Genomic DNA, 21,906 nt, shown 5'->3' with positions numbered 1-21,906 from the left:
AACCTCATCACGTTATTTTCCCCTTCGCTGATATTTGGTCTACCAATTCTTATACAAAGTATGCGAGAAGCTAAACACTACACCGCAATACGATGACATCATCTAGGTTACAGCTGCTGAGGCCAATTCGGATAATTTGCTCTGCGCCCCACTTGCCTTATTCAGTGAAGGCTCCCTCCTCCCTCACCCCTCCGCCGCCGCTATCCCACATCACCGATATTGTCTGTGGAGACAGACTTCGAAACTTTTGAAACTTCCCGCACTAAGTCCCAAAAAGTTGTGAGATACCACGAGTAAATGAATTAAATGGTATAGAAAATGTATTTTCGCTTGATTTCGCCCGCTGCAGCATCCTTCGCAGACAAAGAGCGCTGATCTAGAATCGCCATATTGATTATTAACGATATTTTATCAATAGGATCAACGCCATTTAAAGACCCGAAACTCGTGTGCCAGCGATAGGATGGAATCACCAAGTTGACGATAGCTCTACCTATATAAATACCACCAAAAGCATGCTAAAAGTCTTGCAAAACATACCTGTAACTCTTGCAAATCAAAGTTTCGCCAATACTGACACATCGACTGCACATTCGCAGCCATCTTGAACGGGATTATACTCAATCGATTGATCACATGACTGGCTGAGATCGAATATACTCTCCAACCCTTCACGGTGACTTTTATATAGTCACATGATGAAGTTGAGATCGAACTGTGCCCATCATACGTTATCCAAATAAATATATCCTTCGTGGCCCGGTATATTAGTATATATGTGATGATTCCAACTGTGGTTGGTAGGTCTGTGACGAACGCTTCGCTGTCGTGGTCCGAGAGTATTAATCAATATGGCAGCCACCAGCACCTGGCGCACTTCTTTGAATTTACACCAGTTTTGTAAACAACTGAAAGAAAACAACGCTAAAGATTCACTCAAGAAAATAGCATTCGATGCAAAAGAATTGATAGTCACGACTCACGATGGCGATCTTTTTGTGTGGGACGCCTACTCCTCTCACATGGTCTATTTCCGCCTTAAAAATCTGTTACCCGAAGCGAAAGAGAAAGCACATAGATATCAGGTATTCTAGTTGTTTGGAGCTTTCTTCAACTCATCCGTATGTCTGTGACAGTGTCAATTAACTTAGAACATATAGTGAGATCACATCATTCATAATCCTTGATAATTATACGTTTGTAGCCAACAACTTTGCGGTGAAAACTTGCTGTTTCTCTTGAAGACAACACAAAAGTGACAAAATATAGGCTTGGCATTACGCTGTATGCATTTCTGGCCTAAGCCCTGACGTTAGTGAAGAGGGGGTGAGAATTGTGGAAGGTTATTGATATACATCAGATGTTCATTTTCTGATTTATTTCATACCTGGTACTTAATGACAAAGTTTAGGGAAACATCTTTATGTTTGACATAAAGTGTAGACTATGTATTATTCTGGGCTAGGAAGTATCAATTTAACAATTACAGTAACTTTCTTGTGTCTCAAAATTGAATTATCTTATTTTGACATTGAGTACTTTAGATTCTTTTTTAATGTCTATTGGGGATATTTAATACACACTCCCATGTCAAAGTGGTTCACACTTAAATTACAGAATGTTATATTCTGACACTGCAAGTCCCAGCTAGCATGACTAAGGCCTTCAAAACTTGGTGCACGATCATATGTGATGTAATAATGGATCCTTATGCGATCTAAGATTTAGTTGAAAAAAACTACACAGCTAAGAAATTAAAACTAAAAACGGACAGAGGCTGTAGGGCACTTGAGCGAAAATGGCAATAAATTTATTTTCAGTGGATTTTCAACATTAGCTAAATGTTGACATCTAATCACTCTACAGACTGCACAACCTTGTTTATGAAATAATGGTATATTTGGTTCAAATCGAGTGGGTTTTTCAGCTGATAAGCAGCGTCAAGAAGATTTTTAAAAAACAAATATGTTCTTTCTGTGATGTTTAACATATTCATTGATGCATGTCAGAAGTTTGGTTTGCATCAATAGATGGTTGATACAGTTAGAGACCCATTTTTTCTAAGAAGGAATTTTTAAGAACAATTTTTGGTATTGACAAGCAGTAAATATTCTTTTCTTAGCTTAAGGATGGCACTGCACTGTGTAAAGATTGGATGCAAATGATTAGGGGATATGAAGTCTTGGTCTGATCAACTACTCTACATTGAATGAACATATGATTAATTTGTTAGCTGCTGTTTTAATGACCAGTCCAATCAGCCTTACTTACTTTGGGTTATCCGTCTGCACACCAGAACAAGTCAAATAAATGAAAATGTTGCCTTTTCCTTCCCTTGTTCCCCAGCGTTCTTGTTCCCCAGCGTTCAAGTGTAATTAAGACTGCTCAGTTCTAATCAATCCTGTATGTCACACAGACAACAACAGTGAACTGACAGTTTGACAACTCTTGAGTTGTCATCAATTGCACTTAGACACTACTCATCTGTCCTCACAAACAATCAGAGATTTATGTTTATACTAATGAGTAACATCAATTGAAAGAATATCTGTTAAGATTTAAAAGAAAAGATACATATTATTGACATTTTTTAATTTCTGAAAATCTTGAGCAAAACTTGACAACATGTCTCAAGCATCCATGTTTATCAAAGAAGGGAGCATTCATTATTTTGACAAATGAATGCTAGGTTCTAAATTATTTAAGATTAATGTTGGTGGGTCACATTCATATTTGAGACCCAAACATTTGATGACTTCTGTGCACATTTATGTAATTTATGGAAAACCCTATTGTTGACATAAATTTCATATATTTTGTCAAGCAACAAAGGCTTGCTTGTGAATTATTAACAGCTATTGAAAAAAACAACAACACAGGTGCAAGTTCAGTAACTGTTTTGAAGCATAATCAGGTTTGATTTTAATATACTACAAATCTGCAGTTTTGCTGCATATATCTGCATAAAATATGCATAACTATCAAACACCGTTGCTAGGTGCTGGATCCTGATCAAGCCTGAAGGGCATTTTAAAATAAAAATCTGGAAAAAACTAACCACTGCTACTGTTTATCTTCCTATATAAAATAGCCATTTCTGCAAATCCTATCCTGTATCAATATTCTCACAAAACCCATTTGATCTTGTGCACAATTTGACATAATTTCGTATTGAAATACAGAAACTGAAATTGATGATATAATAATGTTTTTTGAAGTATGTATCACATCGATGTGTAAGAGTAATCCCTGCCAGGTGACCATGTTTACACATCTGTCGGATCGTGATACCAATGGGGGGCACTGGTGGCCCAGTCGTCTAAGGCGCCGCGATTTGCTGTGCAGAGTTGCGTCCCTTGGGCACGCCAGAAACCTATGATTGTGGGTTCGAATCCCGGTTCACCCCGATTATGTTTCCAGGTTTGTCAGCACCATACCCGTGCTCGTGGGTTTCACCGAAGTGGTAAACGTCTAAGACCTGCATCACTTCGGGCTTTCCTCCCACATTAAGCAGACACGCCTCGATATAACTGGAATACTGTTAAAAGTGGCGTTAAACCCAACTCACTCACTCACGTGATACCAATGTCAATAAAAATAATGTATTTTTTCTTTTTAAATCTTAACAGATTTTCACTCCATTGATACTTCTCTTTAGTATAAAAAAAAATGTCATATTGTTTGTGATAACAGATAAATACTTTCAAAGTATAATCATGATAATTGATGACTACTCAAATGTGGTCAAACTGTCAGTTGTCTGTTTACACCTGTTTACGTTCTGGATGCAGGATTGATTGGAAGTGAGCAGTTTATTTTCTCTATAACACTATCCACAATATGCTAAAAATATATTTCAGCATTTTAAAATGTATGTGTCATTGTCTATGTATTTGTTTAACCATGTGAATATGAATGTATGTAACCGAGCTGTTAGTGTAAATAGAAATGTCATAATTCCTATAATTATCCTGAAATGGATAAACATTTGTTTTTTTATGGCTTTGTATATATGTGACTGTGCTTGCTTGCATTTACAAAACCATTTGAATACAAAGCAATACGAGTGATGTGTTCATGTGTACAGTATATAATGTTCAGATCAAATCTGCAGGTTCCAGAAAATATGAATACATTTTTCAGCAACAGGAGGGTAACATATGTCGGGGGAGGAAATAGTAGTTTTGCCCTTTGTCTGTATATGAGGTGCGGGGGGTACCGGTATACAACAATATGAAATGCTAATGAATGCACTAGGGCTGGGACAACCCAGGTACCCGACACCCTATTAGCTGGCCCTAACCGGATACCCGCTATAGGTCTCAAGAGTTGGGTACAGATTGTCCGAATGGGAATTGTTTTACCACAGCCCTGGCAAAAACTGTTTAGATACACATATAAAACAATCTGATCATGTATACTCTGCAGTTGATAGATGCTTTATCCTTTCTCGAAACATATACAAGTCAAAACGAATGCCTGCATAGTGAGAAAGGAATTTGAACATTAGCTATACTTGTAGTGTAACCATTGAGTTTTATTGTTTATGTCATTAAACAGTATGTCACGTGACTAACCACGGGTTCGGGTAATGTGGGTATCGGGGTCCTACTCAGGACCCCACCCGACCTGAGTACCCGAGTCACCCGTCCCAGCCCTAGAATACACATCACATATGTTTGGAACATACCAGTATATTGCGTTTTTCAAAATCATGCATGTTTTCATCTTGTTGGCAAAGTTTATTTAAGTGACAAGTCGAATCAAAATTATGATATTCAGTAACTAGCAACTAATTCATGTGATCGAAGAAGCAAAACTATTCCCAACCAGCTCCCAGTATATAATGTGTCTTTTATACATGCATTGTGACCATAACAATATCCAACAAAATGGTGGATGATTACAAAGTTGTCAAAAACATAAGGGAAAAGTTGTTTTTTCAGGTTCATAAGAAATTACAGTTGAAAGAACACATGTAGTATGTTGTGGTACATCAGTATAAAGGCATTGTGTATTAATACGTGGTACATATCGCAATACGTGAATCATTATTGCAATAAATTGCAATACGAAAGTCAATACCCATCACTACAGATAACAAGACATACGTGGTGTTTGCTTCCTTTTGTCTTTAATTTGTCAGTTTGCATTTTAATAGTTATTGTCAGCAATGTCATGGCACTGTTGCCGTCTATGCAAAGGATGAATTATTGCTATATGAAAGTCTGGCAAACACCCATCACGAGTCCATATGTTAGCTCACCTGGTCGAAGGGCTGTATCATACCTACATGACAATGTTGTTGCCATTCAAGTTAACTGTTAAAGTTTAATTCTTGCTTCAAAAGTTGGTTGGCTGGTTTGTTGTTTAACGCAGCACTCAGCAATATTCCAGCTATATGACGTCAGTCTGTAAATAATCGAGTCTTGACCAGACAATCCAGTGATTGATATCATGAACATCATTCCACTCATTTTGGATCGATGACATGCATCAACCAAGTCAGCAAGCCTGACCACCCGATCCCGTTAGTCGCCTTTTACGACATGCATAGTCACCTTTTACGGCAAGCATGGGTTGCTGAAGACTTATTCTACCCCGGAATCTTCACGGGTCTACTTAAATAGGAAAGATGTGACACTTATCCTCTATGATAGGAATAATCCCAGCCTGAATTCTGCACAAAAATACTTGTAAATTGTCATCAGTGGTAATGGCATCCATATTCCCATGACCACTTTGAACAGTGTATTTTTTCTGTGTGTGTACAAATTGTTGTCATGCCGACAAGACTTATTATGTATCATACCACCAAGTGTTTCAGTTCATCTGCACCTCGAGCTTGTCATCTGATTCGGACCCATGAATTGATGTGTGGATTGATGCTCATGATATCAATCACTGGACTGTCTGATCCGGGCTAGATTATTTACAGATCGCCGTCATATAACTGGAATATTGCTGAGTGTGGCGTTAAACAACAAGCAAACAAACGAATGATGGTCCCCACGATGATCCAGTTTAGAAATGGTCCTCAGCAACCCGTGCTTGTTGTAAGAGGCAACTAACAGGTCTGGATCGTCAGACTCGCTGACTTGGTCGATGCATGTCATCGTATCCCAATTGCGTAAACCGATGCCTATGATGTTGTGAATCACCAGATTGGTTGGTCCAGACCCGATTATTTACAGACCATTGTGATACTGATATAGCTGGGATGTTGCTGAATCAGATGTTAAACAGCACTCTCATTCCTGCTTTGGGCAATGAAGAGATGGTGGTTGAGTATTTTTTCCATACTTTCAGATTCTGCAGTGCACGGACTCACCCCGCTTCGATGTAGAAGGGCTCATCCTCAACCAGTCAGCAAGTCACATCATTGTCTGGGGTCTGTCAGGAATTAAAGTTGTGGAGTTGCCACGGCGATATGGGAGATATGGGGAGTTCGAAGGCGGCAAAGACATTGTCTCATGCAGGTAAGTCTTTTATTTGGAGCTGCTCATAGGCTGCTGGACAGTTAGAGTGACATCCTAGAGAAATCCCTGCAGGCTTTGTCCTTCTGTTACTGTATGGAAAATAGGGGTGACTATTGGTCTGGAAATCACTGTTGCGATAACTATTGATATTGAAAGAAACTATTGCCATAACTATTGATATTGCAAGCAACTATTGTGATAAATATCGATAGTTTTCAATGTATCATTTTAGATGATTTTAAAGTTGTCCTAAACCTTGGAACTGAAGTTTCCTTTGAATGTGATAACCATAACAACAACCAAAAAGTAAAGTTTGAGATATGAGTGATTTGATTTTCTTCACCCTAATAATTTAAGAAAACGAAACTTCACCATTACCATGTGTAAATTACTACCACTCATGATCAAAAGAAAAACAAATTTGAACAGCATTGCATGTATTTTATTGATATGGTAAATACAATCGAAACTATTGATATTCCTAACTGAAATCGATACTATTGAACGGAAACTGATTTAACAATCGATTTATTAACTTTAAGTGCTAACCAATTGCAATATATCGATATTTTGATTTGTTATGACACCCCTAATGGAAAAGTCTTCCGGTATGTTAGTCAATGTATCAATGTAAATAGTTCAACATCATTTCATAGTGCTGAGTCTGTTTGCAAACCTTTTGATACAGGGTTTTACCAGACAAGTAGCTAATGTAAAATAATTATAAATTCTTTTGAGAAAACAACTAGTTACTCTAGATTTTCAAAAGTCTGGGACTAACAGACAAATGGCCATGTCTGTCCCTGTATGTTGGAATGATTGAAACAAATTAAAGTGAAGCATGAACTTAAGAATTATTTCATATTTCTACACTGATTAGAAATGAATTCAGTGTTTATATCAGATTTTCTTCACTCAATCGATAACTTTTGGGGGACAAGGGTGGCCCAGTCGTTTAAGGCGTTGCCATTTGCTTTCCAATTTTTTTCCTTTGGGCACGCCAGAAACCTTATTGTGGATTCGAATCCCAGTTTGCCCCAGTTATATTTCTAGGTTTGTCAGCACCATACCTATGCTCATGGGTTTCACCAAAGGGGTAAATGTCTAAGACCCCCATCACTTCGGTCTTTCCTCCCACATTATATATAACTGTCCAAAGCAGCATTAAACCCTACCCACTCACTCACTCACTCACTCACTCACTCACTAAGTTTGTTTAAACAAGGAATTCACATTTTTTACAGGATTAACAAAATGTGCCTCAAATTTGATTCACTGCAATAGATCTTTGCATAGTTTTTCTGTGAACATTTATGGGTTTGTTTGACCAAATTTAGAAATGTTCAGCGAGGTGAGTGAAATGGGGTTTAACGTCGCGTCCAAGATTATTTCACTTATAGCAACGTGTGTGTGTCCTTGTCCATGTCCATGTCCGCTTGTACTATACCGGACTGATGCCGATTTATAGTGCTAGCCCACTGAGATACCATGCTGCAGTTTAACATGAATACCCCACTCAGACACAGTATATTGACTCCGAGCCGACCAGGCCTTGTTTTAGCCCCTTAATGCCGAGCGCCAGACAGGGTAACAACAAGTAACATTTTAACATATTTTGGTATGATGAGGCCGTGGATCGAACTCCGAACCTTCTGCTCTCGGGGCGGATGCTCTACCACTAGACCAGGTCGGCGGTCAGAAATGTTCAGTGACAGTCTACAGGATTACAGCGTGAACTTGTGAAGGGCTCAGTTTGAACCTGTAAGTTTGGATTTATGTCAAGGTGTTGATGACTGAGATGAAGCCGTTTTCTATTCATTCGGATGTCCATTGAATTTCAGAACCATCCAGATTGCCGAGCGCTATTTCACAAGTCAGCAAGGAGTCCGACTCCGCGAGGCTGCATGGCACCCTGGGAGCAGCTCCGACACCCACATCGCACTGCTGACATCGGACAACATCCTCAGGTAGGGCGACATTCAGACATCCTCAGGTAGGGAGACACTCGGACATCAGACAAGCTCCTCAGGTAGGGAGACACTCGGACATCCTCAGGTAGGGAGACACTCAGACATCATCAGGTAGAGAGACACTCGGACATCAGACAACATCCTCAGGTGGGGAGACACTCAGACATCCTCAGGTAAGGAGACATTCAGACATCATCAGGTAGGGCGACATTCAGACATCATCAGGTAGGGAGACATTCAGACATCATCAGGTAGGGAGACACTCAGACACATGACAACATCCTCTGGTAGGGAGACACTCAGACAACATCCTCAGGTAGGGAGACACTCAGACATCAGACAACATCCTCAGGTAGAGAGACACTCAGACATCAGACAACATCCTCAGGTAGAGAGACACTCAGACATCAGACAACATCCTCAGGTAGGGAGACACTCAGACATCAGACAACATCCTCAGGTAGGGAGACACTCAGTCATCAGACAACATCCTCAGGTAGAGAGACACTCAGACATCAGACAACATCCTCAGGTAGAGAGACACTCAGACATCAGACAACATCCTCAGGTAGGGAGACACTCAGACATCAGACAACATCCTCAGGTAGAGAGACACTCAGTCATCTGACAAAATCCTCAGGTAGAGAGACACTCAGACATCAGACAACATCCTCAGGTAGAGAGACACTCAGACATCAGACAACATCCTCAGGTACACATGTTAAAGTATAGGAGTTACGATCATCTTAGGGCTACGATCGTGTGTGGAACGAGACCCAGACCAAAATTTCGTCTCAATCAGCAAAAGTTTTCATATCAACTCCAACTAATGAGATTCAAGTTTTCTCAAAATGTTCAGAACAAGGTTGGCGCACATAACAAGGTTTGGACCAACACACCAAGGCAATGCTTTTCCTCTTGTTTTTCCTGTGATAAAGGTGCTGAGTAGAAATACACACGCATGCACGCACGCACGCACGCACGCACGCACGCACACGTCACTATAGAAGTGAAATAGTCTTGAACATTGAGTTCAACCCCATTTCACCTCCTCCAGAATTCTATTACATTCATTGACACAATGCTTCAGTTTTAGACACTGACCAACCCTCACGTCACTATAGAAGTGAAATAGTCTTGAACATAGTGTTAAACACCATTTCACTGCCACCCAGAACTCTGGTACATTCATTCACATTGACACAATGCTTTAGTTTTAGACACTGACCATCCTGTTTGTGTCTCCAGCATCTATGACCTGGCGGAACCAGAGAAGGCCATGAAAACAATCGATCTGGACAACGTTGGCAGGTTCGACTTCAACACTTCTCCCACCAAGATCAGATTGAGCTCGGTCCTGGGGGAGACGGCCGTCAGCTTCGACTTTGGACCAGCAACAGAACTGAAGACCAGACAACGCCTGGGGGTATCTGCCCTCCAGGAGACCCTCCCCGTGTGGCCGGTGTACGTCGTCAAGGGCAACGGGGATGTCATGGTGGTCTATACAAGTCTGAGGTTCACAAGGTAACAGATATGTGCGTTGTGGTATAGAATGTACAGGTTCTACTCGAAGAGCAACACACCTCTTTTGGCCCCGTGTGGCCGGTGTACGTCGTCAAGGGCAACAGGGATGTCATGGTGGTTTATACAAGTCTGAGGTTCACAAGGTAACATATACGTGCGTTGTGGTATAGAATGTACAGGTTCTACTCGAAGAGCAACACACCTCTTTTGAAAAGGGAGATTGAGTTGTACGTAGTAACACAACGACTGAATGTTGTTTTATGCCAGTAATGTTGAAGATAACTCAAGGCAAATGGTCAAGTCTGTACCAGACAATTGAGTGAGTGAGTTGTGTTTAACACCGCTTTTAACAGTATTCCATTTACATCACTGCATGTGAGCTTAATGTGGGAGGAAAGCCCGAAGTGATGCAGGTCTCAGACGTTTACCACTTCGGTGAAACCCACGAGTACGGGTGCTGGTGCTGGTGCTGACAAACCTAGAAAAATAATCAGACGAACCGGGATTCGAACCCACAATCATAGGTTTCTGGCATGCCCAAGGGACACAACTAGGCACAGCAAATTGTGACACCTTTGACGACTGGACCAGACAAACCAGTGATTGAGAGCATGAGCAACTGCCCACAGGGTGTGATAAAATGTAATCGAAATGTTCACATCTTAACCACAGTCCTAGTATTTGTTATGTTTTGGTGTGTTTGCTGAGATGATTTGTTGTTTTCCGTGTGACAGGGTTCAAACTTCCTTTTATTACAGACAATGGCATGGTTGATATAAATCCCTTGTGCCTGGAGGGCACACTTAAAAAGTCATATATATTTATTGAAAATGTTTTTTGTATGAAGCCATCAGTATGTGAAGTAACTGGGGGTCCTTGAGGCTTGCTCCTTTGGTATTTGAATCTAGGGACCCCTACAAGCGGTGGGGTAGCCTAGTGGTTAAAGCGTTTGCTGGTCATGCTGAAGCCCCAGGTTCGATTCCCCACAGGGGCACTATGTGTGAAGCCCCCTTCTGGTATTCCCCGCCATCATTTTGCCAACACCGAAAACCAAAACCAAACTCATACACTCAATCTTGAGCACTCAGCATTAGGATTATGACAAGGACCATTTGATTTCCATGTTTAATTTCACTCAATACCATAATAGTGATAAATGTACTTACCACAAAAGTAAACTTGGCAGACAATGCCAGTATGATTCATAAAAAAATCCTGGAGATTCAGAAATGGTAGGGGTCAGATAAAGCTCTGTGCAATGAAGGGAGAGAACTAGCTGGTTGCGAAATGATAATCTCTTAGGGTGAAGTTGGATCAAAAGAATTGTTCTTGCTTGCACACTTAAGTAAATGTCACTATGAGTTCCCTGCGGCACACCATTGAGAGAAGGTGGGGTAGCCAAGTCGTTAAAGTGTTCACTCGTCACACTGAAGGCCTGGGTTCCATTCCCCACATGGGAGAATTTCTGGTGTCCCCCGCTTTGATGTTGCTGGAATATTGCTTAAAACCATCATCACTCACTAAGGAACCGTGAAGATCTGTGGTAGAATAGGTTTTCAGCAACCCATGCTTGCCGTAAAAGGCGATTATGCTTGTCGTAAAAGGCAACTAACGGGATCCGGTTGTCAGGCTTGCTGACTTGGTTGATGCATGTCATCGATCCCAATTGCGTGGATCGATGCGAATGATATCAATCACTGGATTGTCTGGTCCAGACTCAATTATTTACAGACCGCCGTCATATAGCTGGAATATTGCTGAGTGTGGCGTAAAACAACAAACCAATGAACAACCAACCTTGAGAGAAGATACAGTTCCATCCCTGTACTAACACCCTGTCTACAGAGTCACCTGTTTGTCTCCAGGAATGAGCAGCTTCCGGTGCATGGGCCACTGATGATGAGTCCTCCCGCTGACGACAACTACGGCCTGGACGCATGCTCCATCCGCTGTCTCAACATCTCCCCTCCAGTAGTTGTCATAGCAACATGTGAAGGAAAACTGCATCACTGTGTAGTCATGGCAACTGATGATGACGACCTCTCTATTTCGGTGAGTGTTCATCAAAACAGAATAGCTCTGACATTAAAATTCCCGTGCACAATGATGTATACTCTCAAACAGTAGCGATTGTGTTTCTATTGAAAGGATCAAGGCATTTTTTAAACTGAAATCTTCATTCAGTTCAGATATATATATTCAAAGCAATTATTGACAGGTCAGGTATATTGTTGTAGGGGTAGAGTTGCAGCCATCCTGTTAAAAAACAAAGATAAAAGTCCAGTGAATAGAGCCAAAGCCATGAGAGTGGAAGTGGGTGGTTTGATCCCCGCTTGAGTCGTACCAACAGGCGTTAGCAGATGGTACTTGTTGTGACGTGTGGACACATGCACACATACTGCTGTATAAGGGCAATAATCATGAACGCAACGTTTAGCTCCATTCACCTCTAAGACCACATCATGAACAGTTTGGCCAAGTACAGGCCATCTCTGTGATCTAGTGGTAGATTGTCTGACCGGAGAGCTGAATGTCGTGGGTTCGATCGTCGGCTGCATGGTTATGTCCTGTGCTTATGTCTTCCTACTCATCCGTTGCTTATGTCTTCCAACTCATTCTTATGTCTGCCTAATTCCTGTGCTTATGTCTTCCGACTCATCCGTTGCTTATGTCTTCTGACTCATCCGTTGCTTATGTCTTCCAACTCATTCTTATGTCTGCTTATTTCCTGTGATTATATCTTCTGACTCATCTGTTGCTTATGTCTTCCGACTCATCCGTTGCTTATATCTTCTGACTCATCCTAATGTGTGCCTATTTCCTGTGATTATATCTTCTGACTCATCTGTTGCTTATGTCTTCCGACTCATCCGTTGCTTATGTCTTCTGACTCATCCGTTGCTTATGTCTTCCAACTCATTCTTATGTCTGCCTATTTTCTGTGATTATATCTTCTGACTCATCTGTTGCTTATGTCTTCCGACTCATCCGTTGCTTATATCTTCTGACTCATCCTAATGTGTGCCTATTTCCTGTGATTATATCTTCTGACTCATCCGTTGCTTATGTCTTCCAACTCATTCTTATGTCTGCCTATTTCCTGTGATTATATCTTCTGACTCATCTGTTGCTTATGTCTTCCAACTCATCCGTTGTTTATGTCTTCTGACTCATCCGTTGCTTATATCTTCTGACTCATCCTAATGTGTGCCTATTTTCTGTGATTATATCTTCTGACTCATCCGTTGCTTATGTCTTCCTACTCATTCTTATGTCTGCCTATTTCCTGTGCTTATGTCTTCTGACTCATCCGTTGCTTATGTCTTCCAACTCATTCTTATGTCTGCCTATTTCCTGTGCTTATGTCTTCCAACTCAGCCATTGCTTATGTCTTCCAACTCATTCTTATGTCTGCCTATTTTCTGTGATTATATCTTCTGACTCATCTGTTGCTTATGTCTTCCGACTCATCCGTTGTTTATGTCTTCTGACTCATCCGTTGCTTATATCTTCTGACTCATCCTAATGTGTGCCTATTTTCTGTGATTATATCTTCTGACTCATCCGTTGCTTATGTCTTCCTACTCATTCTTATGTCTGCCTATTTCCTGTTCTTATGTCTTCTGACTCATCCGTTGCTTATGTCTTCCAACTCATTCTTATGTCTGCCTATTTCCTGTGCTTATGTCTTCCAACTCAGCCATTGCTTATGTCTTCCAACTCATTCTTATGTCTGCCTATTTCCTGTGATTATATCTTCCAACTCATCTGTTGCTTATGTCTTCCGACTCATCCGTTGCTTATGTCTTCTGACTCATCCGTTGCTTATGTCTTCCAACTCATTCTTATGTCTGCCTATTTTCTGTGATTATATCTTCTGACTCATCTGTTGCTTATGTCTTCCGACTCATCCGTTGCTTATATCTTCTGACTCATCCTAATGTGTGCCTATTTCCTGTGATTATATCTTCTGACTCATCCGTTGCTTATGTCTTCCAACTCATTCTTATGTCTGCCTATTTCCTGTGATTATATCTTCTGACTCATCTGTTGCTTATGTCTTCCAACTCATCCGTTGTTTATGTCTTCCGACTCATCCGTTGCTTATATCTTCTGACTCATCCTAATGTGTGCCTATTTTCTGTGATTATATCTTCTGACTCATCCGTTGCTTATGTCTTCCTACTCATTCTTATGTCTGCCTATTTCCTGTGCTTATGTCTTCTGACTCATCCGTTGCTTATGTCTTCCAACTCATTGTTATGTCTGCCTATTTCCTGTGCTTATGTCTTCCAACTCAGCCATTGCTTATGTCTTCCAACTCATTCTTATGTCTGCCTATTTTCTGTGATTATATCTTCTGACTCATCTGTTGCTTATGTCTTCCGACTCATCCGTTGTTTATGTCTTCTGACTCATCCGTTGCTTATATCTTCTGACTCATCCTAATGTGTGCCTATTTTCTGTGATTATATCTTCTGACTCATCCGTTGCTTATGTCTTCCTACTCATTCTTATGTCTGCCTATTTCCTGTTCTTATGTCTTCTGACTCATCCGTTGCTTATGTCTTCCAACTCATTCTTATGTCTGCCTATTTCCTGTGCTTATGTCTTCCAACTCAGCCATTGCTTATGTCTTCCAACTCATTCTTATGTCTGCCTATTTCCTGTGATTATATCTTCCAACTCATCTGTTGCTTATGTCTTCCGACTCATCCGTTGCTTATGTCTTCTGACTCATCCGTTGCTTATGTCTTCCAACTCATTCTTATGTCTGCCTATTTCCTGTGCTTATATCTTCTGACTCATCCGTTGCTTATGTCTTCCAACTCAGCCATTGCTTATGTCTTCCAACTCATTCTTATGTCTGCCTATTTCCTGTGATTATGTTTTCTGACTCATCCGTTGCTTATGTCTTCCAACTCATTCTTATGTCTGCCTATTTCCTGTGCTTATGTCTTCCAACTCAGCCATTGCTTATGTCTTCCAACTCATTCTTATGTCTGCCTATTTTCTGTGATTATATCTTCTGACTCATCTGTTGCTTATGTCTTCCGACTCATCAGTTGTTTATGTCTTCTGACTCATCCGTTGCTTATATCTTCTGACTCATCCTAATGTGTGCCTATTTTCTGTGATTATATCTTCTGACTCATCCGTTGCTTATGTCTTCCTACTCATTCTTATGTCTGCCTATTTCCTGTTCTTATGTCTTCTGACTCATCCGTTGCTTATGTCTTCCAACTCATTCTTATGTCTGCCTATTTCCTGTGCTTATGTCTTCCAACTCAGCCATTGCTTATGTCTTCCAACTCATTCTTATGTCTGCCTATTTCCTGTGATTATATCTTCCAACTCATCTGTTGCTTATGTCTTCCGACTCATCCGTTGCTTATGTCTTCTGACTCATCCGTTGCTTATGTCTTCCAACTCATTCTTATGTCTGCCTATTTCCTGTGCTTATATCTTCTGACTCATCCGTTGCTTATGTCTTCCAACTCATTCTTATGTCTGCCTATTTCCTGTGATTATGTCTTCTGACTCATCTGTTGCTTATGTCTTCCAACTCAGCCATTGCTTATGTCTTCCAACTCATTCTTATGTCTGCCTATTTTCTGTGATTATATCTTCTGACTCATCTGTTGCTTATGTCTTCTGACTCATCCGTTGCTTATATCTTCTGACTCATCCTAATGTGTGCCTATTTTCTGTGATTATATCTTCTGACTCATCCGTTGCTTATGTCTTCCAACTCATTCTTATGTCTGCCTATTTCCTGTGATTATGTCTTCTGACTCATCTGTTGCTTATGTCTTCTGACTCATCCGTTGCTTATATCTTCTGACTCATCCTAATGTGTGCCTATTTTCTGTGATTATATCTTCTGACTCATCTGTTGCTTATGTCTTCTGACTCATCCGTTGCTTATATCTTCTGACTCATCCTAATGTGTGCCTATTTTCTGTGATTATATCTTCTGACTCATCCGTTGCTTATGTCTTCCAACTCATTCTTATGTCTGCCTATTTCCTGTGATTATATCTTCTGACTCATCTGTTGCTTATGTCTTCTGACTCATCCGTTGCTTATATCTTCTGACTCATCCTAATGTGTGCCTATTTTCTGTGATTATATCTTCTGACTCATCCGTTGCTTATGTCTTCCTACTCATTCTTATGTCAGCCTATTTCCTGTGCTTATGTCTTCCGACTCATCCGTTGCTTATGTCTTCCAACTCAGCCATTGCTTATGTCTTCCGACTCATCTGTTGCTTATGTCTTCCAACTCAGCCATTGCTTATGTCTTCCGACTCATCTGTTGCTTATGTCTTCCAACTCAGCCATTGCTTATGTCTTCTGACTCATCCGTTGCTTCTGTCTTCTGACTCATCCGTTGCTTATGTCTTCCAACTCATTCTTATGTCTGCCTTTTTCCTGTGCTTATGTCTTCCAACTCAGCCATTGCTTATGTCTTCCAACTCATCCGCTGCTTATATCCTCTGACTCATCCGTTGCTTATGTCTTCTGACTCATCCTAATGTGTGCCTATTTTCTGTGATTATATCTTCCAACTCATCCGTTGCTTATGTCTTCTGACTCATCCGTTGCTTATGTCTTCTGACTCATCCTAATGTGTGCCTATTTTCTGTGATTATATCTTCCAACTCATCCGTTGCTTATGTCTTCTGACTCATCCGCTGCTTATATCCTCTGACTCATCCGTTGCTTATGTCTTCTGACTCATCCTAATGTGTGCCTATTTTCTGTGATTATATCTTCTGACTCATCCGTTGCTTATGTCTTCTGACTCATCCGTTGCTTATATCTTCTGACTCATCCTAATGTGTGCCGATTTCCTGTGATTATATCTTCTGACTCATCCTAATGTCTGCCTATTTCCTGTGCTTATGTCTTCCGACTCATCCGTTGCTCATGTCTTCTGACTCATCCGTTGCTTATATCTTCTGACTCATTCTTATGTCTGCCTAATTCCTGTGCTTATGTCTTCCGACTCATCCGTTGCTCATGTCTTCTGACTCATCCGTTGCTTATATCTTCTGACTCATCCTAATGTGTGCCTATTTTCTGTGATTATATCTTCTGACTCATCCGTTGCTTATGTCTTCTGACTCATCCGTTGCTTATATCTTCTGACTCATCCTAATGTGTGCCTATTTTCTGTGATTATATCTTCTGACTCATCCGTTGCTTATGTCTTCTGACTCATCCGTTGCTTATATCTTCTGACTCATCCTAATGTGTGCCTATTTCCTGTGATTATATCTTCTGACTCATCCGTTGCTTATGTCTTCCAACTCATCCATTGCTTATGTCTTCCAACTCATTCTTATGTCTGCCTAATTCCTGTGCTTATGTCTTCCGACTCATCCGTTGCTCATGTCTTCTGACTCATCCGTTGCTTATATCTTCTGACTCATTCTTATGTCTGCCTAATTCCTGTGCTTATGTCTTCCGACACATCCGTTGCTCATGTCTTCCGACTCATCCGTTGCTCATGTCTTCTGACTCATCCGTTGCTTATATCTTCTGACTCATCCTAATGTGTGCCTATTTCCTGTGATTATATCTTCTGACTCATCCGTTGCTTATGTCTTCCAACTCATTCTAATGTCTGCCTATTTCCTGTGATTATATCTTCCAACTCATCCGTTGCTTATGTCTTCCAACTCATCTGTTGCTCATGTCTTCTGACTCATCCTAATGTGTGCCTATTTCCTGTGATTATGTCTTCTGACTCATCCATTGCTTATGTTTTCCAACTCATTCTTATGTCTGCCTAATTCCTGTGCTTATGTCTTCCGACTCATCCGTTGCTCATGTCTTCCGACTCATCCTGTGCTTATATCTTCCGACTCATCCGTTGCTTATGTCTTCCAACTCATTGTTATGTCTGCCTATTTCCTGTGCTTATGTCTTCCGACTCATCCTTATGTCTGCCTATCCTTGCAGGGTCACTCAAGCTTGGCGCCCCCTCCCAATGCCAGTATCTACGAGCCAGTGGCTGAGCCGACGCTGTGGGTGTACGAGAGTGTGGAGCTGGAGCTGTCCCTCACAACAACCGACATTGATGATCACCTCATTGAAGATGATTTTACCTGTCCAATACGACTCAAGAAAGGTAACAAAATAGTAAACCTTTTGATACTAGATGCCCTGTCAATGATATACTTTGTGAAGTTGTGCATATGTAGGGAAGGGCTTTCTTTTTGCACCATGATGTGTAAAAATTGTATTTATGACCCACAAGGGTACGCATGCACACATGTAAGTGCAATAATCTTGATCGCAACGTTAAGCCCCATTTCACCTTACCTCCTTCAGTGCAATAATAGAGCGGTCGAGTAGCCTAGTGGTTAAAGCATTCGCTCGTCATGCCGAAGACCCGACATGGGTACAATGTGTGAAGCCCATTTCTGGTGTCCCCCGCCGTGATATTGCTGGAATATTGCTAAAAGCGGCGTAAAACCATACTCACTCACTCACTCACTCACTCATTTTGTTAAGAGTTGTTTATTGCTTGTGTAACCATTCATCCAAGTAACTGACAGGTGTGTGTGTTATTCAGGGGTTAGGGGCAGTCGAGTTGCCCAGTAAAAGCGTTGCTCGTCCCGGGTTCGATTCCCAAATGGGTACAATGTGTGAAGCCCATTTCTGGTGTCCCCCACCGTGATATTGCTGGAATATTGGTAAAAGCAGCGTAAAACTCACTCACACACCCATGCTCATCGGTTTCACCAAAGTGGTAAATGTCTGAAACTTGCCTCACTTAACTCCGTGGTCTTGTGGTAGAACATCCGCCCGGAGAGCAGACGGTCCAGGTTTCGATCTCCGTCCTTGTTACTTGTTGTTACCCTGCCTGGCACTCGGCATTAAGGGGATAAGTCGGCATACTGTGTCTGGGTGGGGTATCCATGTTAAGCTGCGGCATGGTGTCTCAGTGGGCTAGCACTATATCGGCATTAGCCAAGACTAGTACAAGCAGACATACCCATGCATGCACGCACGCATGCATGCACATCAGTCAAGTCCCGTTACTCCGACATTGTTGTTTGCATATGATTATGTCGGATTAACGAGTATTTTGGATAAATGAAATTAAGAAGTATCAACGTTCATGATCGAAAATCGGACAACTACATGATAGATAACCATACAAACATGTAATAAAAAAATATAAATGAAATATTCATATTGTTATGTTACATTGTTAACGGAATATGTTTTCTAATCATGCAACTTCTAAAGCTCAACACAAAACAACTGTTACGGACTGTATGACTTATTCAAAATACTTTTAAAAGCATAGTCTGGAATGGAAGTTGCAAGTTTGATACAGGTACCGCAAAGCTACGAAAGCTGTTTTCTAAGTGGCTAACGTTAACTTCCTGTTAGTTATTTCATTGGTCGGTCGTAGTTCGCCAAAGGTTGTTCTGACGTGACCATCTGTAATCGGATGTCCTCAGCGATAGCGAGAACTTGTATCTGATTTTAATGATATTGAGGTGATCTAAGCATGTTTTCTTTATTTAAAGCATTAATTGTTTATTGTTAGGCAAGTTTATCTCTGCAGCTGTTGTAATATGTAGCTACCAGCCGACTCGTCTTGCATCATAACACGAGCTGTGTACTCGCGGGCAGATGACCACGGAGTACTCTGATCACTGTGTCAGATTAACAAGACTGATTAATGAGTGATTTTGGTAATTCTGGATACCTGAACCTTTTTTCCTAATCCTGATTGTCACATCTCTCCCACTTTTGGATGCGATCGTGTGGCCAATGCGTTTACCTGCGTTCCCCAGCTACAACTTTGGGAACAACTCACTAGACACTTCCCTCTTAAAAACAGAGTCATCCAAAATAGTTGCAAGCGCATAGTTGAGTCTCATGAAATGACGTCATGATAGAACAATGTTTCGTCATGAAATAAACCACACTTCGTTCTTTATTGTTCTTTGTGATTTACGACGTAGCTTTCTTATATTTCCAGTTACGTGACAGGTTTTATGTCTGAGATGGAATCTAGGATTCCACACTCATCCCCTTGACAGGGAAAATTGAAAACTATAATTTTATTCAATCATGGGGTCTTTTTGAAGCTGTTATTTTCTTAATTTCGGAGGTATTTCAGCATTGTGTTGTGACATTGCAAACTGTAAAATAATGTTAAATAAAGCATTAAGGCTTTGTAATTTTGATCATTTTTGGGTTTTTTTCTCTGTGAAGTACAAGTAAATTCAACCAAGCCATCGCATTTGTTAAATTATTCTACTCATTCTGTATAGACTCAAGTTATTCTGTCATGGCATGTCTATAGCATGATTTACTGTAGTCTTATGAAAGATGGCGTGGATCGTTGCTCGTGATGTCAATCACTCGATTGTCTGGTCCAGACTTGATAATTTACAGACTGCCATCTTATAGCTAAAATATGCTGAGTGCAGCATTAAACAACAAACCAACAACAACACATGAAAGAATCTAGTTGTCCTTAACTTCTTTTGAGTAGTATACATAACATTGATGTGGAGCCAAACATCGGTCTCTGAGCAGGTCTGGTTTCCTTTCATTAGTCCAGATTCATTTCTCAAAATGTTTTATGTTTATTTATTTTATATATTCTATTTATGTGCGATGGACATTTTCAGAAAATATATCACCTGGCAGTAATAAAACTGTATGTTGAGTCTACTGTGTGATAGATGACTGATGCAACATGGCTCATTTATAGCATTTTTAGTTCACCAACTGAACAAATAATATATACAGCATGTATATGCATGTCAGTAGGTGACAATAGGACCCATGAAGATCCGGGTTAGAATAGGTCATTAGCAACCCATGCTTGCTGTAAAAGGTGACCATGCTTGTCGTACGAGGCAACTAACGGGTTGGTCAGGATCCTGTTGATGCATGTCATCATATCCCCATTGCGTAGATCAATGCACGTGATGTCACTCACTGAATCATCTGGTCCAGACTCGATTACTTAAGACCACAGTGAGAATAGAGCCACTGTTCCTCATGCTGTCTAAATAGAGATTGGGTTTGTCAGGGTGAGAATACATCCCAGTACCTGATGCTGACTTGATAGAGATTGGGTTGTTAGGGAGAGAATAGATCCCTGTACCTCATGCTGACTTAATAGAGATTGGGTTGTTAGGGTGAGAATAGATCCCTGTACCTGATGCTGACTTGATAGAGATTGGGTTGTTAGGGAGAGAATAGATCCCTGTACCTGATGCTGACTTGATGGAGATTGGGTTGTTAGGGAGAGAATAGATCCCTGTACCTGATGCTGACTAGATAGAGATTGGGTTGTTAGGGTGAGAATAGATCCCTGTACCTGATGCTGACTTAATAGAGATTGGGTTGTTAGGGTGAGAATAGATCCCTGTACCTCATACTGACTAGATAGAGATTGGGTTGTTAGGGGGAGAATAGATCCCTGTACCTGATGCTGACTTAATAGAGATTGGGTTGTTAGGGGGAGAATAGATCCCTGTACCTGATGCTGACTTAATAGAAATTGGGTTGTTAGGGGGAGAATAGATCCCTGTACCTAGTGCTGACTTGATAGAGATTGGGTTGTTAGGGGGAGAATAGATCCCTGTACCTGATGCTGACTTAATAGAGATTGGGTTGTTAGGGGGAGAATAGATCCCTGTACCTGATGCTGACTAGATAGAGATTGGGTTGTTAGGGGGAGAATAGATCCCTGTACCTCATACTGACTTGATAGAGATTGTGTTGTTTGGGGGAGAATAGATCCCAGTACCTCATACTGACTTAATAGAGATTGGGTTGTTAGGGGGAAATAGATCCACTGTTCCGGATGCTGACTAGATAGAGATTGGGTTGTTAGGGGGAAAATAGATCCCTGTACCTCATGCTGACTAGACAGAGATTGGG

At 40.9% G+C, this 21,906-nt stretch overlaps 2 protein-coding genes across 5 annotated transcripts in view; one reads left to right on the top strand and one right to left on the bottom strand.

The window, feature by feature from the left end:
• Positions 1-978, bottom strand: part of LOC139456571 (protein CASP-like) — a 132,468-nt gene extending 131,490 nt beyond the window's left edge. For 3 of the 4 annotated variants that reach the window (XM_071238357.1, XM_071238359.1, XM_071238358.1), the window contains exon 1: positions 541-978. In XM_071238357.1, the coding sequence (XP_071094458.1) occupies positions 541-603 (63 nt within the window). In that variant the 5' untranslated portion in view covers positions 604-978. The remainder of the gene's footprint in view (positions 1-540) is intronic. The other variant, XM_071238361.1, reaches the window with a different exon arrangement.
• The window catches only part of LOC139456572 (nucleoporin 88-like), a 37,772-nt gene continuing 16,712 nt past the window's right edge, over positions 847-21,906 (top strand). Inside the window, exons 1-6 of the mRNA XM_071238362.1 lie at positions 847-1,085; positions 6,310-6,479; positions 8,321-8,446; positions 9,698-9,973; positions 11,839-12,025; positions 17,944-18,112. Coding sequence (XP_071094463.1) covers positions 852-1,085; positions 6,310-6,479; positions 8,321-8,446; positions 9,698-9,973; positions 11,839-12,025; positions 17,944-18,112 — 1,162 coding nt within the window. The 5' untranslated portion in view covers positions 847-851. The remainder of the gene's footprint in view (positions 1,086-6,309; positions 6,480-8,320; positions 8,447-9,697; positions 9,974-11,838; positions 12,026-17,943; positions 18,113-21,906) is intronic.

The sequence above is a fragment of the Haliotis cracherodii genome, unplaced genomic scaffold (genome assembly GCF_022045235.1).
Source record: "Haliotis cracherodii isolate W230 unplaced genomic scaffold, xgHalCrac1.p SCAF_11, whole genome shotgun sequence".
NCBI classification, from domain to species: Eukaryota; Metazoa; Mollusca; class Gastropoda; order Lepetellida; family Haliotidae; genus Haliotis; species Haliotis cracherodii.
This window is presented reverse-complemented; position numbering and strand designations above follow the sequence as displayed.